This window comes from Haliotis rufescens, unplaced genomic scaffold (assembly GCF_023055435.1).
Source record: "Haliotis rufescens isolate VD_foot unplaced genomic scaffold, xgHalRufe1.0.p SCAF_2, whole genome shotgun sequence".
In the NCBI taxonomy this organism is placed as follows: Eukaryota; Metazoa; Mollusca; class Gastropoda; order Lepetellida; family Haliotidae; genus Haliotis; species Haliotis rufescens.
Window position 1 is genome coordinate 69,000,101 of NW_025963890.1, and position 26,829 is coordinate 69,026,929.

The following is a 26,829-nucleotide window of genomic DNA, read 5'->3' on the forward strand; positions in this document are numbered from 1 at the left end:
AAAAATACTGGTCTGCTCTTCTACACTGTGGAACCCAAACATAGACATGAAATTCGTGACTTGAGAAGTTTCCAAGACAAGTAATCACCTCAATCGTCCTAACTGAAAGTCGGAGATCAGTTAATTGTACATGAATAATAATTTGCCTTGTCCTTTTAGTTGAATACCTGATAAGATATCTTACAGTATAATGAATATGGAAAGTGAAGGTTTGTGTGTTAAAAAGTTTCCTACTTACCCCATGCACTGTTTGCTAGAATTCGTGTCAGTAAATAAGAAATCGTGCACCTTTATGGATAACAACTTCTGGTTTGTTTCATTTCGCAACGTTTCAATGTAGATTTATAGCAATGCCGGAACGGCTCCAACCGTCAGTCGATCGCCGTTGAGGTCAAGTGGGAGTACATTTTGATATTAAATATGGAGCAATAAAGTATAACCATTCGATCCACATACGAATTGTTGAGATTAAAATAAATAGTTATGGGATAAGATAGGTATGCTATAATAAAGGATATAGATAAATTGTTCAACATAAAAAATGAGACTATAACGATATTTATGAAATGAAACAGTCTAATAATAGTTAACTAAACTAGTTATATAACTAAATAAATGTGGATACATACTATGTCTCAATTTAGCCGATTATTAAATATAATGCCAACGAAATAAAGATAATCTGGGTTTTGAAAACAGTGTAGGCGAAAGTAGACAAGGCCCTTGGTGTCGTTCCACTGTCCACAGTAAGGAGATTTGGCATATGTTTAATGACACACATCAAGGACTAGAAAAAGTGACGCAAACCGCGGCTGACAGGGAGGCCGGGTGCTGGTAAAAGGGGGCTGCAGAGAGGTTGTGGTTGTTGATATCATACTCGACATAAAATGACTGCTTTTACAATATAAATAAGGTCTTGAATATGCAAACAATCAGATAGTTTACCGTCTATCTTAATTGGACACAACACGCACATGTTTTGGATCACTTGTACGTAATGAGATATCCCAAAGAATATTTCAAAACAACCAAAATTATGGCTAGTCGTAAGGTATCAACATTCTGCATATCAATAACAACACAAAAAACAATTCCAAGACCAACCAATTCTTCTAAAATTGTGCATATATTTTAACAGAAATATTATTCATTTCGTTAACGATATAAATTCAGTTAAAATAAATTCAAAATCAAATGAAATGGCTGTTCATTAACCTGTAACCTGTTTTATATGAAATTACAATATTGAATATTGCACTCCAAAGAAATAGTACATGTTGCAGTTACATTTACATTTCAGCTTCTCACACTTGACTGAAGGAAAAACAAATATCGTACAGGACACTATAAACTTATCAATTTCTTATGTAAACAATGTTCAAACAAACAGGAGATTATCAAAGGTTCATACATATTGTGGCTCAAATTTACGTATGATATCTTATTGAACATTGATAGATATCCATAGCGAAGTTAATTGTGTGAAAAATGTTTGAAAGAAATGCAAAATCAACATCATAATTGAAACTGTCCACAGCAGGATACAATGATCTGTGAACTCATTCAAGGACCGTCACCTCTAAGAAATTACCAAATATGTACAACAATTTTGACGTATGACATCACTACCGGTGTCCGACATTTAAAAAAATGGCGTGTTCACTGACAACAGTTAGCGGGAATTTACGAGGGGACTTTCGTTGATTCAGGGCTCGTATATTCATAAATGTGACACGTAAGTAATCAGAAACATTCTGACAATCTGTTTACTGTTATTTGTTGTTATTTTTCTCATTGAAACCAAGAGAAATAGTCAGAAATTCCGATAAATACCGCTGTCGTGCGTGATTTTGCGTCAGTCATAGCGTCACGCAGGACGGAAACTTTGACTATTTCTGTTGAATTTATCAATTCATTGCAATGTACCTATTTTTAATTCCCTAATTCTTCCCCTCTTTTCATGCATATTCTGAAAATGTTGAGCCAATGTATGCAACAAATAGAAAAATGGATAGCTCAAATTAGGAGAAAAGGCTACACTATGTAAAATCTGAATGTTGTTTTGTTCACATTTCAAACAAATGCAGTTTTCCGAGCCAACGTTCGTTTTCACACCTACTTTGTTTTGCTTAATTTCTTTGTCTTGGTGACAAAGACCATTTGTCATTTCATTCTTAAATGTATGAGGAATTCAAGGATGTATGTTATGCAGCTGAACTTTAAATACATGCGTCTCCTTACCGGTATGCATGAAACGTAATTTTGTAAACCCTATCCAGTATGGCGGAAAGTTCACTTTGGCGTTCGTGTTTGCGTATTTTCCAAAGCATTCTAAACGATTCTAGGGTAATAGGCGACGTTTTGGAATGATCATTTGTGATTTCATTAAAGACAAATACCGGTGATCACTAATATGCTATTTTTTTAAATTCATTTGTCCTAGTAAACATCCGAAATTTCAATACATGTGGTAATTAACGCCGTGAATGGTGATTTAGTAATGTCACCGCTGATACAGTTCAAGTCATCGCACAGTAGAACTGTAGTATTTGATAATACCAAGTGCGTGATCATCTACATGTTTCAATTTGATCATGATGAATACGCGATAATGTTGCGTGGCATCGACATAAGCATGAGATTCTATATGTCAACGATTTATTTACATTGCAATTTACAATGAGCTATAAATAGCTGCACCACGGGCATTAATGATTTTAAAACATCGATTTTTGGCAGGAATGATTATGGAAGAGTATCGTCGCTTTCATTACTGCTAAACATGAGATATAATGTCAGTGTATAGTCATGTAACAGAAAATATGTGTCAATTTCTCATTGCCTTATCATGACGAATCCGTGTCCAACCAATCATGAAGCATATACAAATATCGTTGACTCCGACGTACAATGGAGTCATTATATATGATTATCCTTTGATGTGCATTATTTCTGTTTTTTTGCTTACTTTAAAGCATAGGGACTATACATTTTAATAATCAAGTCTATGTACCAATTAAATCACACAACTAAACTAAACATACATTTGAAATAAGAATTAAGAATTGTATTGACAATGCCGATGTTAGTAAGTATCTCCATAATCTCCATACCTCTCTCTGCTTGATATGAAAAAATAATAACTTATATTTGTAATAATCTAAAGGAATGATAATGACATATATAAATATATGACTAATCTTAAAATGAAGTAGTCCCCTACACTGAACATTAAATGAAGAAGTCAATTAACATAGAATGGAAGAATGTCTATCATTACTTTTACGATCTGGGTGTGTGTTTTTTGGATTATTTTAACATGTCCGAAAGTTAAGAATACATAAAAACAACGAAAATCTGTACTTTACTAAGAACATGTTATCCTAAATATAACATTTATTACATTACACTTTCTAAATGACATTGTGTATTCATAGCTTTCGGCCATGGGAACCGTGTCAATTTACACTTGTCAGAGGGGTACACAAAGTACGTGATCGGACTTATTTTTGTGGAAGCCTTGATAGTTGAGTGCGTGAGATCGGTGACTTAATGTGCTTGTGATTAGGTGCTTCACTCTGGCAGTGTGGGTTCGAATCCCTAACGGGACTCAACCCAAATAAAAAGTACAAAACACAGGTTATATGAGATAAATATTTTACAACGATACTAGGAACGCACGTTTTTAAACCCGGGCTTAATAACGGATTTTGCAAATTTAAGTTGAGTAACATTTTATCCAAATTAAAAAACGAAAAAGGACGAAATATGATAGGGAGAATGAATACTCCAAGTGTAATGAGTGAGTATGTGAGTTACACCGCTATTAACACTATTCCAGATATATCTCGGCGTGACAGCTTAATGTGGGAAGAAAGCCCGAAGTGATGCAGGTCTCAGACGTTTACCACTTCGGTGATACCCACGAGCACGGGTATGGTGCTGACAAACCTAGAAACATAGTCCGATCGAACCGTGATTGGAACCCACAATCATATGTTTCTGGCGTGCCCAAGGGACACACAGCAAATCGCGGCGCCTTAGACGACTGGGCCACCCGAGCCTTCCTATAGTCCCAAGCGGGTCAATATAGTTACAATGCACCACATGTTTGTTGAAAGAGCCGACGAAATGACTCGACTGAATGGCTGTCATCATACCCCGACCGCGTGTATAGTTGCGCAGGCCGTAATCGGCTGGTTTTGAATATTCCGAGGAAGTCGTGTTATTGTTGCACTCTTGCTGACACTCGCCACCACTCCTTGCACTAAACAGCTGCAAGTAAGCCGCTGAGATGTCGTCTTTTCTTAATGTGACTTAAACTTGACACTTCAATGGCAGTTCAAGATCCAAGACGTGGTGTTAAATTACACAATTCATTATTACAATGTTTTCTCTGTTGTCAAGGCAGCATCCAATACAAACCTGGTTTGGTTGAATATTTGACAATTTTCAGTTCACGTTTCTCTGATGTTGTTGCGGTGAGATTTCTTTTTCTGATTTTACTCCTGTTACCTGTGTGTGTTATTCTGTAACACGTGACCTTTCTTCAACAATACAAGCATGACGTTAAGCACTATTTCTAGATTAGTAAGAACTGAATCATCTTTGTGTCATACAACACGACTTTGTAGCTGATAACATCCATGATTTCACAAATATATTCATGTTACATGCAAATGATCTGTCTTTGTGTTTATACTTACTCCACACTTCTACCTCAGCAAATTCTAGCACAGCCCCCTGTCCATCATTACTTGTATTAGTGTAGACAGTCAGGTAGCGCCACGTTCCAGGACAGGTCACATTCAGTACGCCCGGGATGTCTGTACCGTCAGGACTTCCAGTAACTGTGTGACATAGACTTCCGTCTTTGGGCTCAGATGAATTTGTCACAGAAGTGTAGAGTTGAAGGCCATTGCGTCGTTTCTTGTCTGAAAGGAAAATTTGATAGAATGTTATCTACTATATATTGATTCTCGACATTATAGATAAGTGTGTACAGCGTGGGCTTACGACAACGTTATATACAAGTGTATATGTGTAATGAATATAATTAGTCCACTGCGACACACCACCTGTTTTGTATCAACTGGGATCTTTTCTTAACCTGACTTCCAAAATGAAACAATCAGTACCGTAATTAGCCTTTTTAAAACATTATACTAACGGGGAATAGTAACTGGGCTTCATAAAAAGTTAAATAAAAATAAATATTCTGTGAAATTTAATAATGGATCATGATTTAAGTTCATTAAGACATCTTCTTGTCTTCGAGGTCGTGATTCCACATCACCGCTAGCACGCCTAGCTTGGTGTAGATAGCACCTAAGGTTCAGAACACAAGGCTGGGTCGGTATACTGTTCACAAATGAGTTCAGGTTTCATCTGGACAGCTCTGATGGTCCCGCAGGGGTCTACAGTCGTCCAGGAGAACATTTTAGTGACGCCTGCATTACTCAACGTTGTCAGTTTAGGAGGTAAAAGTGTAATGGTATGAGGTGGCATCGTAACTCATTGGAGAACACATAGCGCAAGCTACCAGGACGACATCGTTCGAGGTCATGTTCAACCTTTTGTGTCATCACTGATTTTCGGTGATCCATCCAATTTTCACCAATATTTTGCCTTTTAGGACCCGTTGCCATGTACATTTTACTGCGCTTCACTTTTGTGTGATTCGTATCGTTTGTCCATTCTCAATTTAATTTCAGTGCCGTTTTGTATCAACCTTGTCTTTTCCAAGTAAACTTCCGTTCACGAAAGAACGTCGCTGTTGGTCTTTGGCGACAAATTATTAAATTAAACATTACACTTATCCAGACATGGCTGCTCAACTGTGGTTTATATTTGTTCCCTTATCAGATGTTACAAGTATCATTCTCAACTACCTGGGGAGTATGCAACCCATACTGCCTTCAACGGCTAGACGGTTTTTACAACCTCCTCAAATATCGGGTACCCATTTCCTGCTGGGTGAACTGAGGCACATTTAAACAAAGTCACTTGCCCATGGTGATAAAACACGTTTTGACACTTGTTTTGTAAAATGTATCTGGTCATCTATTAACGGATGAGTGGGTTCCTTTGAGTGCTAGGGGTGACTGTACTGTACACTAGGGGTGGTGACAACACCATAAAGACATGTAAGCCTAGGCTGAATGGCTTTACAACATGGTCACTACCAGGATACAACCTCATGATCAGCACCTGGCGCCTACTAGATTTTAGACCGCTCGGCAACTCCACCCAATGGAATCTGTTTCAGCGGATAGTCGAGAATAATTATTGTCTGGCGTTTTGTGGTTACAAGGCATTCCGATATGTAAATGCAAATTATCATGGGGATTATCATGAATAAACAAGATTTTAGTTTTGAACCATTGCCTTAAGATGACAACAGACATTTACATAAATTCTTAACAAGCGACAAACATACTTTTATAGTTTACTGAAGGGATGGCGATATGATATTTGTTTTGACAAAAGTCGACAATCACAGTCGTTGACAGAATACGATACATGATTTATTACCACTGTTAGGGTTTCTGTTTGTCTGTACTATTACTGACCACGATGCACACGCCACTGCTATATTATACCGTACATCTTTATCAACTGCGGCACTATTGAAACTGGTTATTATTAGCAGGGGAGAACATGTCCGATTTTAATACTGTTTACGTTATGTATCCTCTCGAGTGGCGCGTTCCGTTTTACATTTTACAATTCAACGTTGCCACTGCTGCCCGTCTTTCTTGATTCAGATATTAAGTTTTAGGTTGTACTAATATTTCAAATATTAGTATCTTGGCCCGGTTGCATCAAACGTTAACGATACATTAACTTGTCATAAAACCTCCATTAATTAATGTGTCATTACATGCGGCTGTATCAAACTTTTAGTGACGCCATCCGTACATAAACGGGCCATTAACTAACCTGTCATTATAAAAAACATGCCTGATGCGTTCATAAAATGCATCCTTGGGTCCAGGCACTCTGGGCCATTTTTCACTCAACTTGGAACAAATTACAACAAAATGTATTTCACCACAATGCATTTCTAAAAGGTCCCTAAAAACAATATACTAAAAGTCCCAAGCAATCCTAGTTTGGGAAATATGTATTGACTTCATGTAAACAGCTGCGTGGTCAAATAGAACGAGTTGACAATATTTTGCACAGCATGGACTAACTGGTTGCTGATGCTGTACAAATATATCTCTGCCTTTAAAGAAAGGTTGTGGCAGTGATTTTGTGAATGATGCTTGTGCAGATCATACACCACATCAAACACCAGTTCTTACTTTCATGGAACCTTGTCCTTCTTTCTCAAACTAAGACACTTTCAAGATACATCTAGCGTTAAATATAATCATCAGGCCATCGTGTGTCTTATCGTTTGGTAGGGTACAATGGGATTCAGGAAGCAGCATATAAATCATGTAAAGCATGTAATGCACTTACAGTCTAATCTGAAGTAGATTGTAACCTGTGCTGACTGTACTTGTGTCTGTAGATCCACCTTCCACCAGGCTGAAGATTCACCAACCTTGGTGTGGGCTGTGTACCTCTCGCTGTTTGCAGTAGTCACTCCATCTACAGCATTACCAGCAGACTGTGAAGGTTGGCGTGTTGTACTCATCCATGCTGTTTTGTTCCGGGCAACATTTTGTCTCACACCTATAGCATAAACAGTGTATTGTAAAGTACATGTATAAGTACATGCCAAATGAAAAGGAACCAAGAGACTTTCTTTATTTTCAGAGACTAAACAAAAAATTGCAGAGCAATAAGTGCTTACAAATTCACAAGACGTGGAAAGGTCCTATTACCTATCACTCTCATGCCATTGAGAGTGTGTGTGACAGGAATATTTATTTATTGCTCCTACAACATGCAGTCGTCTAGATTTGCCAAATATTATAGACTGACATGGGCTGTATTATATGGGCTTATTCTCTATTACGCATGTTAAATGGAAAAATTGTCATGTTGTGAAATTGTCTCCCTTAGGTACCATAAAAAAGATATTATTCAAAGCGCGACAATGCGACACATGACCATAATGCCGCATTGTCGCACTTTGGTTAATTTTGAAACTCTTTGCTTGTTCTTATAAGGGTCACGACGTGACAATGTCCCTTCCATAGTCTCTCTCTGCAGTGCATTAATCTGTCATGGGCCCTGAAGCGACACTACTCCTACTGAACTGCATGACTATGTCTCGGTTTTTCATCTTGACACACCCGTTTGAAGTCGTGTGATACGGTTCCTCAAAAAGTTAAACACTGAAGTAAGTTTTAACAAAATCCTCATACCTATAAGTGACTGTTTTTTTGTGTAGAATAGCTTATATATACATGCTTGTATGTTATATATGTTAGGTGTAATGGGGTTTAACGTCGCTTGCAAGATTACTGTACTTGTATAGAGACACGCATGCACGTGTATGTGTGTGCGGCTGCTTGTACTAGCCATGACTGATGCCGATTTACAGTGCTAGCCCACTTAGATACCATGCCAAAGTTTAACATGAATACCCAAATCAGACACAGTACGCTGTCAGTTTTAGGATATGTAAACTGTCATTGGAATTCAGACACAGGTCAAGTCAGAGTGAACAACGTTACTAAGTTTATTGACATCATATATCCCTCGGCCATGCTCAGTTAGTTCTATCGGCCACTCGGTTGCCTATTATTTGGTTACAACAGTAAATGCAAGTTTATCTTGAGAAATATGAAATGTTGCTTATAGCGATTAAAATGGACTATTATTTCTTTATTCTTTTAGTTACTTACGCTCAACATACATCTCGTATATAATGAAATGTCTGGCTCGTAACACGAAAATCAGGCATGGCAATACACATATTTACAATATCTGCTCTGATCCCAGCATATTCCCAGCACTGGAGGATATAGTAGTAATTACGTTCATGGTACAATACATGTATATGACCTGTAATAATATGTGTTTAAAGATATGCGTCAATACAATACACACCGTCACTGGTATATTCTAAACAATACAATTGGATAAATGAATACGATTTCTTGTACATATTACATCACATCACTTCAAATAATTTTGACAACCTGCGAAGATCAGGGGTAAGAGACTATTATGTTTGTCGTAAGAGGCGACTAACGGGATCGGGTGGTCAGGCTCGCTGGGTTGATGCATGTCATCGTATCCGAATTGTGTGGATCGATGTTAATGATATCAGTCACTGGATTGTCATAACAGTGATGACAGTCGTCACTATTGCCGATCATGAAAAACATTTTGTGTATTTTGTGCATCAAAAGCGTATGGTACGCCACACAGATGGCACCCGTCACAAACACATTCAAAGACAAGTCAATTGTTATCCTAAATCAACCACGGACACACTATGGTGCAAATGTAGTGATGTAAGTCCTCACCATTGCCCAGCATGAGAAAACATGCTGTACATCGAAAAGATGGAAGTGTATCAATAATATGTTCCGATTCCAACAAGTAGTACTTGTCATACATTTGGCAAAATGTATTGACTCAAAGCATTATTGTTAGTCAGAACGTTTCGATTCTCACATCGGCATATATTTGAACTCATCACCCAACCCATTATTGACAATCCTTATTCAGGAGCTATGAAATCAAAAGCTGTAACAGTCTTTTCTAACATTATATCATTTCCTGAGCATGTCAGGTTTCTTTTTCATAGCTCGGTGCTATTTAAATTTGTTCGAGTTCACAAGAAATTCAAAAACATAAATTTCGTAATATACCTTATTAGCAAACGTTATGAATACATGTGCGATGGGCACTCGTGAAGAGCAACCTCCTCGTGGTGAGTGCTGGATAACGCTAATCGCTCTTCCCCCGTGTGGAACCGGGGCAGAATATTTCCACAGCCTCCCATTGCTGGTCGTATGAGGCGACTAAAATGGGCAACCTGTTTGCCGTGGGTTGCGTCCCTGTGTCGGCGGAGGACGGGAGTCTGGTAGTTGAGGGCACTGGTTCCTGGAACTGTGTTCCTTTGCCCAACACACTACTTCGACCCTTACTTCGCCTAGACGGTGGTAAGATGGGCCCGGTCTTATCAATCGGCTGGTCATGCCAGGCCCTGTGCGTAATATTGTATATGCACTCCTGTGTTGTATTATAATGTATATTTTGGACTTGGCCAAGCATACTTTGTATGAATTACCAATTTTTGATGGAATAAATTGCCTAGAGTCTTACGCCAGAAGGCGGTGGCTCATGGGCCAATCTGGTGATGTTGACCTCTGTATTCTGTATGTCTCCAGTTTCTTGTCATGGACTGAACCTGCCTGGCACTACATCTGGTAGATAAATATAGCTATTCAAGTCATATTTGCTGGAGTATTACATCCCTGTATCCCTGGTGTTTGCATGCTGGACATCCGATGCGCTACAACACTGTCCTTGTTGACACTCCATGGTGGGTGGGGAGCAGGTATGCTGAAACACCTTTCTTTCACTATGTCTACCCAACAACCTGGTTCTATTCGCAATGACAAAAAACGACGTCTTGAAGATGTTGATTCTGGGAACATTCCCAACAAATATGATTCATGGGCCCGATTCCTGGTGATCGAGGCTGCTGACAAACAACCTATAAAACTCAACCCATTCGCTATCTCAAAAGCTATTAACGGACATTGTGGAGAAGTAAAAAATGTAACGCGACTCCGTAGTGGTTCCATTCTTGTTGAATGTGTGAAGAAGCAGCAATCTCTGAATCTATTGTCCATCAGTCAGTTTGCTAATGTTGAGGTTGCTGTTTCAGCAAATAAGACTTTAAACTCCAGTCGAGGCATTGTTCGTGACAGAGCTCGATGCCTTTCTGACATGTCAGAACAAGATATCGTCACAGAGTTGAAGGATCAAGCAGTGACAGCTGTAAAACGTTTTACAAAAAAAATCAATGGTGTTATCACTCCCCTGAACACCTATCTGTTCACTTTTGATCGAACTACCATTCCTCGTTCAATTAAAGCTGGTTATGTTAACATCGGGGTGGAGGTGTATGTCCCCAATCCACTCCGATGTTATACTTGCCAAAGGTTTGGCCATGGTTCCAAGTCTTGTGATCGACCTCATGTTTGCCAGCGTTGTGGTGGTAAACATGACAGCACAGAATGTAGGGCAGATGCCAAGTGTATCAACTGTGGTGGCCAACATGAAGCTTGGTCAAAGTCCTGTCCTGTATGGAAAACTGAGTCACAGATATTGAAACTGAAACACACCAACAATATTTCATATCTGGAAGCCAAGAAGCAAGTCAGTAACCAAGTCAATAACCAGTTAACTTCAACTACAACTTACTCTGCTGTAGTGTCACGCTCTGTTTCCACTTCATCAATCGAATGTCAGACTGCGTTGACCTGGGTTCACTCTGATCAACCAGTAGAAACAACATCTGTCATTCAGCCCAAGAAATCAGATTGTCAGCCCACTACATCATCTTCAGAATCACAGACTGATTCACAATGTTTACCAGAAATTGAAAAACCAGGAAATGTTCACATTTCAAAGACAGAAAGAAAAAAACTTAATAGACAACATCTTCGGACACCCTCTCCTTCAGAGGTGCCTGTCCATAACTCCTTTGGACCTTTGGATATGGAGGTAACTCCGTCTTCAGAGGCCAGTGTTAGGAGTTCTTCACGCTCGCGTGTGAGGTCACCCATTGAGCCGCCATGACTCAAACGCCTCATTTGATTCAGTGGAATTGCAGAGGACTCAGGAAAAAATTTAATGAGATACAATTGCTCATTCAGGACTTTACACCATCAGCAGTGTGTCTCCAAGAGACTTATCTTAAGCACACCGATATATTTGATTTACGGCAATATAATTGCTATCATTCGTTTTCACCTCCTGGTGATAAAGCTACTGGAGGCTCTACTTTATTGATCAGGCAAGGTATCATCCATAGCTCTGTTCCCCTCAATACAAATCTTCAAGCTGTAGCTGTCCGACTTACCTTGCACATTGCACTTACTTTGTGCTCCTTATATATTCCTCCTTCGACTACACTTCAGCAGGCTGATCTTCAGAATCTTTATGATCAATTACCAAAGCCCTGTATCATCATGGGCGATCTAAATGGGCATAACCCTCTATGGGGAAGTCCAAATACAAACAGAAAGGGTAAAGTGCTCGAAGACTTTATTTCGGACAAGAATCTCTGCCTTTTTAATGACGATTCAAACACTTATTTACATCCTGCTACAGGAACATATTCAGCACTGGATCTCTCCATCACAGATTCAGATCTTTACAACGAATTTGAATGGTCAGTTCATGATGACCTTTGTGGGAGTGACCATTTCCCTACCATCCTTAAAACTGTTAACCCTACTGATCGTCCACCAACAACTCGGTGGAATTTTACTAAGGCTGATTGGTCTTTATATGAATTATTATCCACTGAAAAATTAACACCTGCCATTTTTCAACATGTTCAAGATCCGATACAGTTGTTTTCGGACATGCTGCATGAAATTGCTGATGAAGCAATTCCACAGTCCTCTGCAATTCCTCATATTCGTAAACCATGGTTTAACAACGAATGCAAACAGGCACGAAAATATAGGAAGAAGGCGGAAAAGTATTTCCGCCGCCATCCTACAGTCCATAATCTAGATCGAGTCAAAATTACAAATGCCAAGGCACGACGTGCTTTTAAACAAAATAAGCGTATGTCTTGGAGGAACTATGTCTCCAAAATAAATTCTCGCACGCCAATATCCAAGGTGTGGAATATGGTGCAGAAAATAAAAGGCAAAGGTTCAAGATCGTCTGTTCACCATCTTAAGGAAGGTGACATGTTATTAACGGATAAAACAGATATTGCCAATAAACTTGGAGAAACGTTAGCAAAACATTCTTCAACATATAACTATGTCCCTGAGTTTCAAAAATTTAAGAAACAACAGGAAAAGATAAAAGTTAATTTCACTTCTGATAATGGTGAAGACTATAATGAAGTCTTCTCATTACATGAGCTACATACCGCCCTTGGGCAAGCTCATGACACAGCAACAGGAGCTGATAACATTCATTACCAGCTTTTAAAACATTTACCAGAATCTTGTCTGGAGACACTTTTAGATATATTTGACCAAATATGGACATCAGGGAATTTTCCTACTTCATGGCATAATGCCATTGTAGTCCCAATACCGAAGCCTGGCCGGGATCATACAGATCCCTCGAACTATCGACCTATATCCTTAACAAGCTGCGTATGTAAAACCATGGAACGAATGGTTAATAATAGATTAATTTGGTATCTGGAAACCAATAATCTATTAACAAATATCCAATGTGGTTTCCGAAAAAATAGAAGTACTATCGACCATTTAGTACGATTAGAATCCTTTGTGAAAAATGCTATTGTCAACAAACAACACGTAGTATCAATTTTCTTTGATCTTGAGAAAGCCTACGATACTACTTGGAAGCATGGCATTCTAAAGGATTTACATGATTTTGGTTTGAGAGGCCGTTTGCCTCATTTTATATCACAATTTTTAACAGACAGACAATTTCAAGTCCGAGTGGGTTCCACCCTGTCTGACCATTATAATCAGGATCAGGGTGTCCCACAAGGCAGTATTTTGTCTGTCACCTTGTTTAGTATTAAAATTAATAGTCTGTCCAAGGTTTTAAGTAATTCAGTGGATGGATCACTGTTCGTGGATGATTTTAATGCATCTTGTTGTGGTAAAAATATGCATACCATAGAGAGGCAGTTACAAATCTGTCTCAATAAAATTCATAAGTGGTCTCTAGAAAACGGGTTCAAATTTTCTATGTCTAAAACTAACTGTATACACTTCTGCAGAAAATATAAGCCGCATAAAGACCCTGAATTATTTTTGAATGGCACCCCTATCAAAGTTGTAAAGGAGGCCAAATTCTTGGGACTCATCTTTGATAGCCATTTAACTTTCTTACCACACATTCAATCACTTAAAGCTAAATGCCTGAAGGCGCTTGATTTATTGAAAGTTGTATCCAATTCCAAGTGGGGAGGGGATCAGACAACCCTCCTACACTTATACAGGTCACTGATCCGTTCAAAACTTGATTACGGCTCCATCGTCTATGGTGGAGCCTGTAAAAGTAATTTAAAAAAACTTGATACTATCCATCACCAAGGACTGAGGCTTTGCCTTGGAGCCTTTCGCACTTCTCCTATTCCAAGTCTGTCTGTTGAGGCGGATGAGCCTTCTCTTAAACAACGCCGTCTGAAACTATCTTTACAATACATCACTAAATTATATTCCAATCAGTCAAATCCAGCCTTTAATTGCGTATTTAATCCTTTGTACGAAGATATTTACAATAAGAAAACATCTCTTGTTCCACCCCTAGGAATAAGAATTAAATCAGTCGTTTCTGCTGCGAACATTACCTTTCAGGATATAGCTCCGACAAAACTTTTTTCATCACCACCTTGGCAGATGGTAAGACCAACTGTAGACCTCACATTAACAAAACTTAAGAAATCTGATACAAATCCACTTATTTATAAACAAGAATACAATCAATTACGAAACACTTATGACACATATAAATCTATATTTACAGATGGATCCAAGGATGGTGGCGCAGTTGCTAGTGCCACCGTCATTGGATCCAGAACAGTATCTTCACGTTTACCCGATAATAGTTCCATATTCACAGCAGAAGCGCACGCAATTTTAACAGCACTACAATATATCAAGAAGAAATCAAAATATAAAGACTTCATTATATTTTCAGATTCACTTTCGTGCCTTCAGGCTATTAAAAATATGTCATGTAAACATCCATTTTTAATTGAAATTCTTGAGTTATTTAATGATCTTGCGACTGGCCAATATGACATCGTTTTTTGTTGGTTACCAAGCCATGTTGGGATTGTTGGTAACACACTGGCTGATGCTGCCGCAAAAGCAGCACTCAACAAATCTGTGACACCACTTCTTTTACCATACAGTGATTATAAACCTGTCATTAGATCTTACATCAGAGATCTAATGCAGAAGAAGTGGGACACCCAAGTGGGTATAAATAAATTACATGCAATAAAAGCGAATATCGGTTATACCTACTTGGGTTGTCAGTCCAGATTTGAAGAGGTCATTTTAAGACGATGTCGTATTGGCCATTCACGTTATACTCATGAATATATTTTAAAAGGTGAAGATCCTCCATTCTGCGTCCCTTGTGATGAAAGAATCACGGTCAAGCATGTCCTGCTTGACTGCATTGATTTTTCCATCACAAGGGATAAATATTTCAAGGTATCATGTATCAAGGATCTTTTTTATCAGGTAAGTAGTCATTTAATTATTGGTTTTTTAAAGGAAATCGAATTACTGCATAAATTTTGATTGTTATAGTTTGTAATTAAATAAATAACTTTTATAATTGGTAGAATTATTCAGTAACTGAGATCGTTAGTGGCTATATCCTCGAAGGGGGTTAAAGTAGTGTAAAATTATTGTCCCCCTGAGAGGGTATGTAAGACCACGTCTTTCAAAGTATGTTTATTTCTGCTCGTTTTTAGACGTAGTATATATGTTCATTTATTCTGGCTAGATTTGTCATTAATCGCCAACAGCGGAAGGGATGATGTAAATCCGGCTGGGGTCCATGCAGGTAGCAAAAGTACTGTAAGTCCCCATGGACCCTAGCATGGTGATCTACCTTCAGCTGCTGGCGATCTATAGCCCTTTTTTATATTGTACCGTTATATATAGTGATATCTTTTATAGTTGTATGCTAGTTTTAAATATTAATCTGTGATATTCTAGTAATTTTACTGTCCATCGTTGACAGCTTTTTATGTTGTATACATTTATGTATTATTAATGTACTTCTCGTCACGATATGGCTGAAATACTGCCGATGTGACGTTAAATCTTAACTCACTCACTCACTCACATGTGCGATGATTTCATATATATGTTCAGTTAATGTTACAGTAAGGAAGAGGTAGCCAACTTATATCCGCCGTTCATGAAAAAGATATCTTGTTGTGTTCAGTTTATATTAACCCAGATGGGTCGTCATGGTATGACGGTAAGAACTGTAGATGTGGTATCACTTTATTTCAAGAAGATTTATTTGATGTCCTGCAGAAAGTGGGCGATGTTGATATAATTCTTGGTGGCGATTTTAACGCTCGGACAGGCACAGATGTGGATTTTGTAAATGGTGATATAGCCGAACACTTAAATATAAATCTTTTTGATTTTATGTGTGATAGTCTCAATATTACTAAGCATTCATGTGACAAAATAATCAATAAATATGGCCGAAAATTGTTGGATCTCTGTGCAACTTTGAATATGAATATATTAAATGGGTCGTGATGCCGGTACAGGTGATTTTACCTGTATCAGTTCCACAGGAACAAGTGTGATTGACTACATTATTGCTTCCAGCAACCTGTTTTCTTTGTGTGATAGCTTTGACATTGTCTCGAGAGGGGAATCCCCCCACTTACCGGTCTCATGTTCATTTCAATCACATGTTCAGTCGACAGCACATACAGAGAGGCAAGAAGCACGTGCTGGTGCAAGTGCCAGTTATAAATATATGTGGGACACTGACAAGCTGTCTGATTTAAGGAACAGCCTTGTGTCACCAGATTTTATAAATATGTTAATGTCATGCTCTGACGTAGCTATGACTGATATTGATGCAGATATAGACAAACTTACCAAAGCTACATGCTCCGCAGCTGACTGTATGAAAAGGGATTTGTTCATGAAAAGGGATTTGTTCATAAAACCGAAGTCACAACCTTGGTATGATAAGGAATGTGTTTACTTCAGGGTGGAAAGAGATAGACTTTTAAAAGTATTCAGACGACTCAGGGACAATATATCTCTTCAGAACTTTATTACACAACTGTTCTAAGGAACAAAAAGAGACTTAATGCTGAGAAGATTAGAGTTACATTATTGTCACACATTTATAATGCTAAAGAATTTTTGAAAATATTGAGAGATTGTTCATCATCTAGTAATAATATATCACATATATCTACAAGTATGTGGTATGAGCATTTTAATGATTTGTTTAATAGTTCTGTTTATTCGACAGGCCCACATGAAGATGATGGTGAAGTTGACAATGAGTGTTTTGATGACGTTGTTGAACTATATGTAAATACCTTAACTGATGATGTCTCTAAGAATATTCTAGATTCTCCTATCTCCCGAGAGATAATATTAAAATCAATTTCACAGCTTAAATGTTCAAAGTCTGCAGGGTTGGATCATATAATACCAGAGTTCTTTGTGGCTGCTCAGGATATTTTAGTCCCATATATTGAACTTGTCTTTAATATTATTTTTGACACAGGGAATTTTCCACAATCTTGGTGTACTGGCATAATAATTCCATTACATAAGAAAGGTGATACCTCCCTACCAAATAATTATAGAGGAATAACTTTATTGACTGTATTTAGAAAACTTTATACTTCAATTTTAAATAGGCACTCGTGAAGAGCAACCTCCTCGTGGTGAGTGCTGGGTAACGCTAATCGCTCTTCCCCCGTGTGGAACCGGGGCAGAATAATTCCACAGCACCCCATTGCTGGTCGTAAGAGGCGACCAAAGTGGGCAGCCCGTTTGCCGTGGGTTGCGCCCCTGTGTCGGTGGAGGACGGGAGTCTGGTGGTTGAGGGCACTGGAGCCAGGAACAGTGTTCCTTTTGCCCAACACACCACTTTGACCCTTACTTCACCTAGACGGGTGGTAGAATGGGCCCGGTTCTATCAATCGGCTGGTCACGCCATGCCCTGTGCATGGATAAGTTGCACTTTCAATTCATTGTTATAACTGTATCTTCAACATGTAATATTATAATAAAAGTCATGTTGTAAATAACTTTGCCTAGAGTCCTATGCCAGAAGGCGGTGGCTCATGGGCCAATCTGGCATTATTGACCTCCAGGTTCTATTGGTCTTCAGGTAACTGTCTTGGGCGGAACCAGCCTGACTTTTACCCTGTTTGACAATTTTAGCTACCTGTGCCCTTTTTGCTGGAGTATAGCACCCTTGTAACCCTGGTGTTTGTAGTCGGTTACCACTACAACACTGTCCTTGTTGACACTCCATGGCGGGTGGGGAGCAGGGGTGTCGAATATCTTTCTTTCATCATGGCTACCCCCATGTCCACTGGTTCTCGATCAAAAACAAAAAGACGTCATATTGACACAAATAATGCAACTTCTTCTGATGAAGAGTCTGCACATATTGTTGATTCTTGGCCCCGTTTTCTTGTTGTAGAAGGAGTTGATGGTGTACCCCTCAAAATCAACCCCTTTGTAGTTTCCAAATCCATAGAAGGTATCTGTGGAAATGTGACCAATGTTACTCGTCTCCGTTCCGGCTCCTTGCTTGTGGAATGTGCACGGAGACAACAGTCTCTAAATCTACTTCAAGCTCATCACTTTGCAAATACTGAGATTGTTGTCTCAGTGCACAAGACTCTGAATTCATGTCGAGGTATTGTACGTGATCGTGCAAAATGCCTTTCCGACATGTCTGAGGAGGAGATTGCTACAGAACTGAAAAATCAGGGTGTGACTTCTGTGAAGAGATTCACAAGGAAAGATGGTGACTCCTTCGTAAAAACAAATACATATCTTTTCACGTTTGCTCTCGCAAAGCTTCCATCATCTATCAAAGCAGGGTATTTCAACATCGGGGTGGATGTATATATACCAAATCCACTCCGGTGTTTCAAATGCCAACAATTTGGACATGGTGCTAAATCTTGTCGCAACTCACCTGTTTGCTCCCGCTGCAGCCAGTCTCATGACAGCACAGACTGCACAGATGCCATAAAATGTGCAAATTGCAACGGTGCTCACATGTCCTCATTTAAATCGTGCCCCTGTTATGTGAGACAAACAAAAATTCTAAAAATCAAATACAATAATGACATTTCCTTCACAGATGCTAAAAAGCTTTTAGACCAAGAGTCACCTACTTCCTCTTCTAGGCTGAATTACTCTGCTGCAGTCTCCTCGTCTCCACTCAAAGTTGATGCTTCATGCCAAACGGCTATTAACTGGGTCTCAGACGAACAGACCATTTTATTTCCAGTTAATGCTGACAAGACCACTGTTTCTTCGTCAACAGCTTCACAAACTACAGAACCTCGGCCACGATCTGCACCTGAACCTGAACCTGAAACTATCACCGAAATGCTGCATAATGTAAGCATGACAAGAAAAGGAAAAAAACAACAAAAGAAAAAAGAATCAAAGGCCCTGAAACACAGCGAGGTGCCTTTACCATTGACTGTCCCTCTGGAGGTTCATAACCCCTTTGAACCTCTAGATATGGAAGTCACCCCATCTCCACCAATTCAACGGAGAGGGTCTTCCTCCCGCTCAAGATCTCCAGTTGAACCCCCATGAGTTGCTCTGCTACCCTCATTCAATGGAATTGTCGAGGACTTCGGAATAATTTTAATGATCTTCAGCTACTTATACAAGATTTGAAACCATCAACTATTTGTTTACAGGAAACTTTCCTCAAAACCTCCGATAAGTTCGATTTACGACAGTACGACTCCTACCATTGCTTTTCCCCTCCGGGGGATAAGGCAACTGGAGGATCGTCTGTTATAGTGAGGCAGGGCGTCATTCACAGTCCTGTTCCTCTCAAAACCCCTCTTCAGGCTGTTGCGGTACGTGTAACATTAAATATTGTTTTTACATTATGTTCATTGTATGTACCACCGTCATACTCTCTTCGACTGTCTGATATTCAAGCACTATATGACCAACTCCCTAAGCCATGTGTTATCATGGGAGATTTGAATGGCCATAACCCTCTTTGGGGTAGTAGTGACACTAATAATAAAGGAAAAGTACTTGAGGATTTTTTCTTAAATAACGATTTGTGCATTTTTAATGATGATACTCACACATATCTACATCCTGCAACTGGCACTTACTCTTGTCTAGACTTGTCTGTTGTAGATTCTAATTTACTTCAGGAATTTGAATGGTCAGTCCACGATGACCTCTGTGGAAGTGACCATTTTCCTACCATTTTAAAATCTGTGACACCATCTGATGTTCCTCCATCATCAAGATGGAATTTTACTAAGGCAAACTGGGCTTTATACGAAATTCTTTGCACTAATCAACTAAAACCTGATGGTTTTCTTGATGTTACCGATCCTATTAAACTTTTTTCCGATGAAATTCATACAATAGCTGATGAATGTATTCCGAAATCCTCCTCAAATCCTCACATACGTAAACCATGGTTCAGCAATGATTGCAAGCTAGCTAGGAAGGCAAGGAAAAAAGCTGAACACTATTTCCGTCGCCATCCTATGGTCCACAATTTAAATAAATTTAAAATATTAAACGCCAAAACTAGGCGTACATTTAAACAAAACAAGCGTCAATCTTGGCACCATTATGTCTCCAAGATAAATTCACGTACGCCGATATCGAAGGTATGGAACATGATCCGGAAGATTAAAGGAAAGGGTTCTAAATCTAGTATCCATCACCTTCAAAATGGGAATGAATTACTAACCGATACTTCTGATATTGCTAATAAAATTGGTGAAACTCTGGCTCAACACTCTTCATCCTCAAACTATGTCCCTAAATTCCAAAAATTTCAAAAGCAGCAAGAAAAGAAACCTGTAAATTTTAGTTCCGATAATGGAGAAGATTACAATGAAACCTTTTCCATTCATGAGCTCAATACTGCACTTGGGCAAGCTCATGATACTGCTACAGGGTCTGATAATATACATTATCAACTCTTAAAACATTTACCGCAATCATGTTTAGAAACCCTCTTGATGATATATGATAAAATCTGGACGTCAGGAGAATTTCCTTCTTCATGGCGCGATGCTATAATTGTTCCCATACCCAAACCTGGACGTGATCATACTGATCCTTCAAATTATCGACCAATTTCATTAACAAGCTGCGTTTGCAAAACCATGGAACGCATGGTCAATAACAGATTAACATGGTACTTGGAATCAAATGACTTAATCACAAATATCCAATGTGGTTTCCGTAAAAATCGCAGTACCATTGACCATTTAGTTCGACTGGAATCATTCGTTAAGAATGCCATTGTAAATAAGCAACATGCAGTGTCTATCTTTTTCGATCTAGAAAAAGCATATGACACTACATGGAAGCACGGTATTTTAAAAGACTTACATGACTTTGGATTGCGAGGCCGTTTGCCTCAATTTATATCCAAGTTTTTATCTGACAGACAATTTCAAGTCCGCGTGGGTACTACCCTGTCTGATCATTATAATCAGGATCAGGGTGTCCCACAAGGCAGTATTTTGTCTGTCACATTGTTCAGTATTAAAATAAATAGCCTCTCTAAGGTTTTAAATGACTCCATTGATGGATCTTTATTCGTTGATGATTTTAACATATCATGTCGTGGTAAAAACATGCATACTATCGAAAGACAATTACAATTATGTCTAAATAAGATAAATAAATGGTGTTTAGAAAATGGTTTTAAATTTTCAAAATCCAAAACAAATTGTATACACTTTTGTAGGAAATACAAACCCCATAAAGACCCTGATTTAATTTTAGATAGCACTCCGATTAAAGTTGTAAAAGAGGCTAAGTTCTTGGGTCTTTTTTTTGACCACCATTTAACGTTTTTACCTCACATAAAATATTTGAAAAATAAATGCCTGAAGGCCCTTGATCTCCTAAAAGTTGTTTCAAATTCCAAGTGGGGAGGGGATCAGAAAACCCTCCTTCAACTGTACAGAGCACTTATTCGCTCTAAACTTGATTATGGCTCCATCATCTATGGTGGAGCCTGCAAAAGCAACCTTAAACTTTTGGATACTATCCATCATCAAGGTCTGAGACTCTGTCTTGGATCTTTCCGAACTTCTCCTATTGACAGTCTGTACATTGAGGCTGATGAACCATCCCTCAAACAACGCCGAATTAAATTATCCTTACAATATGTCACTAAATTACGCTCTAATAACTCGAATCCAGCATATGACTGTGTTTTTCACCCCCTTTATGAAAATCTCTATAATAAAAAATCATCGGTTCTCCCCCCACTTGGAATAAGACTTCAATCTGATATTTCTGCCGCTAAAATTAATCTTGATGCTATAGCCCCCACGCAGCTTTTGTCTTCTCCACCTTGGCAGTTGGTAAAGCCAGAGGTGGATCTGACATTAACTAAATTAAAGAAATCGGAAACAAATCAACTTATTTATCAACAAAAATATAATGAATTAAGAAACACATATAATACTTACAAATCTATATTTACTGATGGATCCAAGGATAGTGGCGCTGTTGCTAGCGCCACTGTCATTGGATCCAGGACTATCTCCTCCAGATTACCCGACAATAGTTCTATTTTCACAGCTGAGGCCAATGCCATTTTAACAGCTTTACAATATATCAGTAAACAGTCAAAATATCAGAAGTTTATCCTATTTTCCGATTCTCTTTCTTGCCTGCAGGCTATCCATAACATCTCATGTCAACATCCACTTTTAATCAAAATTATTGAATTATTTAATGAACTTGCTACTGGCCAATACGACATCGTCTTTTGTTGGTTGCCCAGTCATGTGGGCATCAAAGGCAACTCAATGGCTGATGCTGCTGCAAAAGCAGCACTCAACAAATCTGTGACACCACTTCTTATCCCATATACTGATTATAAACCTGTAATCAGATCTTATATTTGTGATCTGATGCAAAAGAAGTGGGACTCCCAAGTCGGTATCAATAAATTACATGAAATTAAACCAAATATTGGTTACACCTACTTGGGCTGTCAGTCCAGATTTGAAGAGGTCATTATGCGACGATGTCGTATTGGCCATAGCAGGTATACACACGAATATCTTTTAAAAGGTGAGGATCCTCCATTTTGTATCCCTTGTGATGAAAGAATCACCGTCAAGCATGTCCTGCTTGATTGTGTTGATTTTTCCATCACAAGGGATAAATATTTCAAAGTTTCGTCCTTAAAGGATCTTTTTAATCTCAGTGTTCATTTAATTATTGACTTTTTAAAAGAAATTGAATTGTTGCTAAAATTTTGATTGATATGTTTTGTATATAGTATAGTTTTTATAATTGGTAAAATAAATTTGTTAACTGTGATTGTTAGTGGCTGTATTCTCGAAGGGGGTTGAAGTAGTGTAAAATTATTGTCCCCCTGAGAGGGTATGTAAGACCACGTCTTTCAAAGTCTATTTATTTCTACCACGTTCTTAATAGTAGTATATATGTTCATTTAACTTTGGCTAAATTTGTCATAATCGCCAACAGCTAAAGGGATGATGTAAATCCAGCTGGGGTCCATGCAGGTAGCAAAAGTACTGTAAGTCCCCATGGACCCTAGCATGGTGATCTACCTTCAGCTGCTGGCGATCTATAGCCTGTTTTTATCTTGTATCGTTATGTATAGTGCTATTCTCTTTTATAATTCCGTACTAGTTTTATATCTTTTTCTGTGATGATCTAGTAATTTTACTGTCCTTCGTTGGCAGGTTTTTATACAAGTTTCAATGTATGTATTATCTATAACTATTGATAGTCACGATATGGCTGAAATATTGCCGATGTGACTTAAAATTTAACTCACTCACTCACTCACTCAATTTTAAATAACAGGCTATCCTTTTGGTCCAGTGCATATGATTAAATTGTGGAATCCCAAGCAGGTTTTCGGAAAGAATACAGTACATTTATATTTTACAAGCAGTCATTCAGCGTTATTTAGCAAAAAAACATGGAAAAATGTATGCATTATTTGTAGATTTTAAAAAGGCTTTAGACCTTGTTGATCGGTCTAAATTGTGGTCTATATTAATGCAGCAGGGTGTATCCACCAAGTGTTTACTTTCCTTAAAGTCTATATATAATATAAGTGTGTTAAGGCTAGTGTAAGGTCAAATAATATTTTCTCTGAAGAATTTCATTGTCCTCTTGGCTTAAGGCAGGGATGCGTCTTAAGTCCATTAATATTTTCTATGCTTATAAATGAGTTGGCAATAGATATATAATTATCTTGTTCAACAGGCATACAGCTTCATCCTGAACTCATTCAACTAATTTTGTTGATGATGTTGTTTTGCTTTCTGACACTGTATATGGTCTTCAGAAACGTATTTATACGCTAAAATATTTTTGTGATACCTACCATTTGTGTGTTAATCTGGAAAAAAACTAAGGTCATTGTTTTTAAAAAGGGTGGTGTTTTATCAAAGTATGAGAAATGGAATTTTGATGGTTCCAGTCTTGAGCGTGTAACCTCGTACAAATATTTAGGTTTATCTCTTACAAGAACTTTATCATGGGGTAAACATGTTAAGGTTGCAGCACTACAAGCCAAGAAAGTATAATGTGGCATACTGAAATCTCTGTCCAATTTTAAGCCCATACCCTTTGATTTATTTTTTTAAATATTTGATACCAAAATTAGCCCAATTTTGCTATATGGAGCAGAAATATGGGGTCAGAGCCCTGAAATTTGTAATGATATTGAAATTATCCACATAATGGCTTGTAAGCGTTTTTTAGGTGTTAAGGTCTCCACCTCAAATCACGTTATAAGAGGTGAATGTGGCCGATATCCTTTATACATTTATGCTTAAAATAGAGTTTTTATAAAAAGTTTAATTTTTGAAAATGCCAGAATCTAGATATGTAAAGAAATGCTATAATATGGAACTGCAAGCTGTAGGTAATGGTAAAGTAAACTTAAAAAATTAGACACATTATGGTGTCAACAGGATTTGGTTTTATATGGGATCAACTGTGTGTTGCAAATATACCTTTGTTTATAAAGGATTTTTTTGTGAGACTAAAATTATCGTACCAACAAGACTGGCATTCAGCTATACATGAAAGTTCGTAATCATGTTCTTCTTCTTTGTATAAGCAAACATTTGGTGTTGAAATGTATATTACAGGGCTATCATGTGATATATTTAGAAGTATTATGGCTCGTTTCAGATGTACGTAGTTCTCATCATCTAAGAATTGAATCAGGTAGACATAATAAGGAACCTAGAGAAGAAAGAGTTTGTACTGTTTGTAAACATGATTATATCGAAGATGAGTATCACTTTATTTTAATTTGTGATTGTTATCAAGTTTTGAGGTCAGAATATATATCCTTGAATTATTATGAGTTCCCGACAAGACATAAGTACAATATTGCAATGTCATCCACCAACCCATTTACTGTTAAGAAACTAGCCATGTATATTCTAAAAGCTATGAATCTAAGGCAAAGTCTGTTGGGATCTCCAACTCCCATCACCACACTGTAACCATTGTATCATGGGCCTATGGCCTACAATACATCTGAATAAAGTGTATATATATATCCGCCGTAGTAGTACGTGTTCGACCGGATAATTGTTGAATTAAAAACACAAGTCCGTCTGTTGGTTCGCAACGTTTAAGTGTAGGCACTTCACTAGGTACATTGTGCTTAACTCCCAGTCCCATACTGCCCAGCTCGCGACTGGGTTACATACAAACACCTTCTAAAAGTGTTGATCATGTTCTTAATGAGGTCAGACGGCCAGGCCACGTAGTACCTCGTCCACAATACACAATGATCTTACTCTGGGCTTCATAAGACAGGAGCCTAGTGAGATTTGTATAATATGTGGAGACGATATAGGTAAAGTTCTTTTCAGAAGAATACTTTTCAATGGAAGTGAAAACCCCGGCAACTGTCCAAACTTGAAGATGTCCTGAATATTTTTACTGGGAGAGTGCTACACAAACATTGTGTGTAATAACTGCATCGGTGTAGTGACAAGAGTACTGAAAAAGTCAATCAACTGAGGTCGTCCTTTAAAAATACGTGAGGAAAAAAACTCATTGAACAACACTTTCTCAAATATTAAGTGTCGTAAGTTATCGCCTAGTGCGATCAGAGCATTACAAAAAAATGTCTTATATTCCTTGACAGTATAGCAACATCTCCAGCTGGATCTTTGCACTAAAGACCCGTGAAGATCCGGGGTAGAATAGGTCTTCAGCAATCCATGCTTGCCGTAAGAGGCGACTATGCTTGTCGTAAAAGGCGACTAACGGGATCGGGTGGTCAGGTTCGCTGACTTGGTTGATGCAGGCCATCGATATCGCTCGTGGTATCAATCAGTGGATTGTCTGGTACAGACTCGATTATTTACAAACCGCTGGAGTTCGGCGTAAACCAACAACCAAAATCCTGGTCAGTCACAAGAAATAATACTTGTGTTTTAAAACTAAGCCTTAATCATAGTCGCGATGGAGAATAGCTGTCATGTTTGTTTGAATAGGTCAGACCACGATTAGAGCAATGAAATACTAATATTTACACAATACAGTTGATAAAGAGTTTTGCTCTATAAGCAATGAATTAAGGCAGATATAGCTAGACTTGCATATTTGAAGATTATAGACTGCGTGCAAGGCCTCATACATATACTCTTCAAAACGAATACTTTAGGCCATAAAAGCAAAATTAGCAGACCAAGAAGTGCAAAATGAAGGGGTGTTATAGTATCATTGACTTTTACCGAATCAAAATGATCACAAAAAGGAAATGCAAACCATTAGTCGTGAAACACGAACGATTCGAAAAAAACGCACCGAGTGTATCATCAAAAGGGTCATAAAGCTGCACGCACTGCAGGAGCAGCACCACTATGAACGGCATTAAAGTGCAGGGGTTTTGACTGCCTGGCATCTGCGTCAATCGAACATTGAAAGTTCAACAACA

The 26,829-nt window shown here is 38.2% G+C and overlaps 1 protein-coding gene across 1 annotated transcript in view; it reads right to left on the minus strand.

The window, feature by feature from the left end:
• Positions 1-26,829, minus strand: part of LOC124124336 (multiple epidermal growth factor-like domains protein 10) — a 135,489-nt gene that overhangs the window by 24,963 nt on the left and 83,697 nt on the right. Inside the window, exons 2-3 of the mRNA XM_048400475.1 lie at positions 7,471-7,686; positions 4,707-4,934 (exon numbers count right to left, since the gene is read on the minus strand). Coding sequence (XP_048256432.1) covers positions 4,707-4,934; positions 7,471-7,686 — 444 coding nt within the window. The remainder of the gene's footprint in view (positions 1-4,706; positions 4,935-7,470; positions 7,687-26,829) is intronic.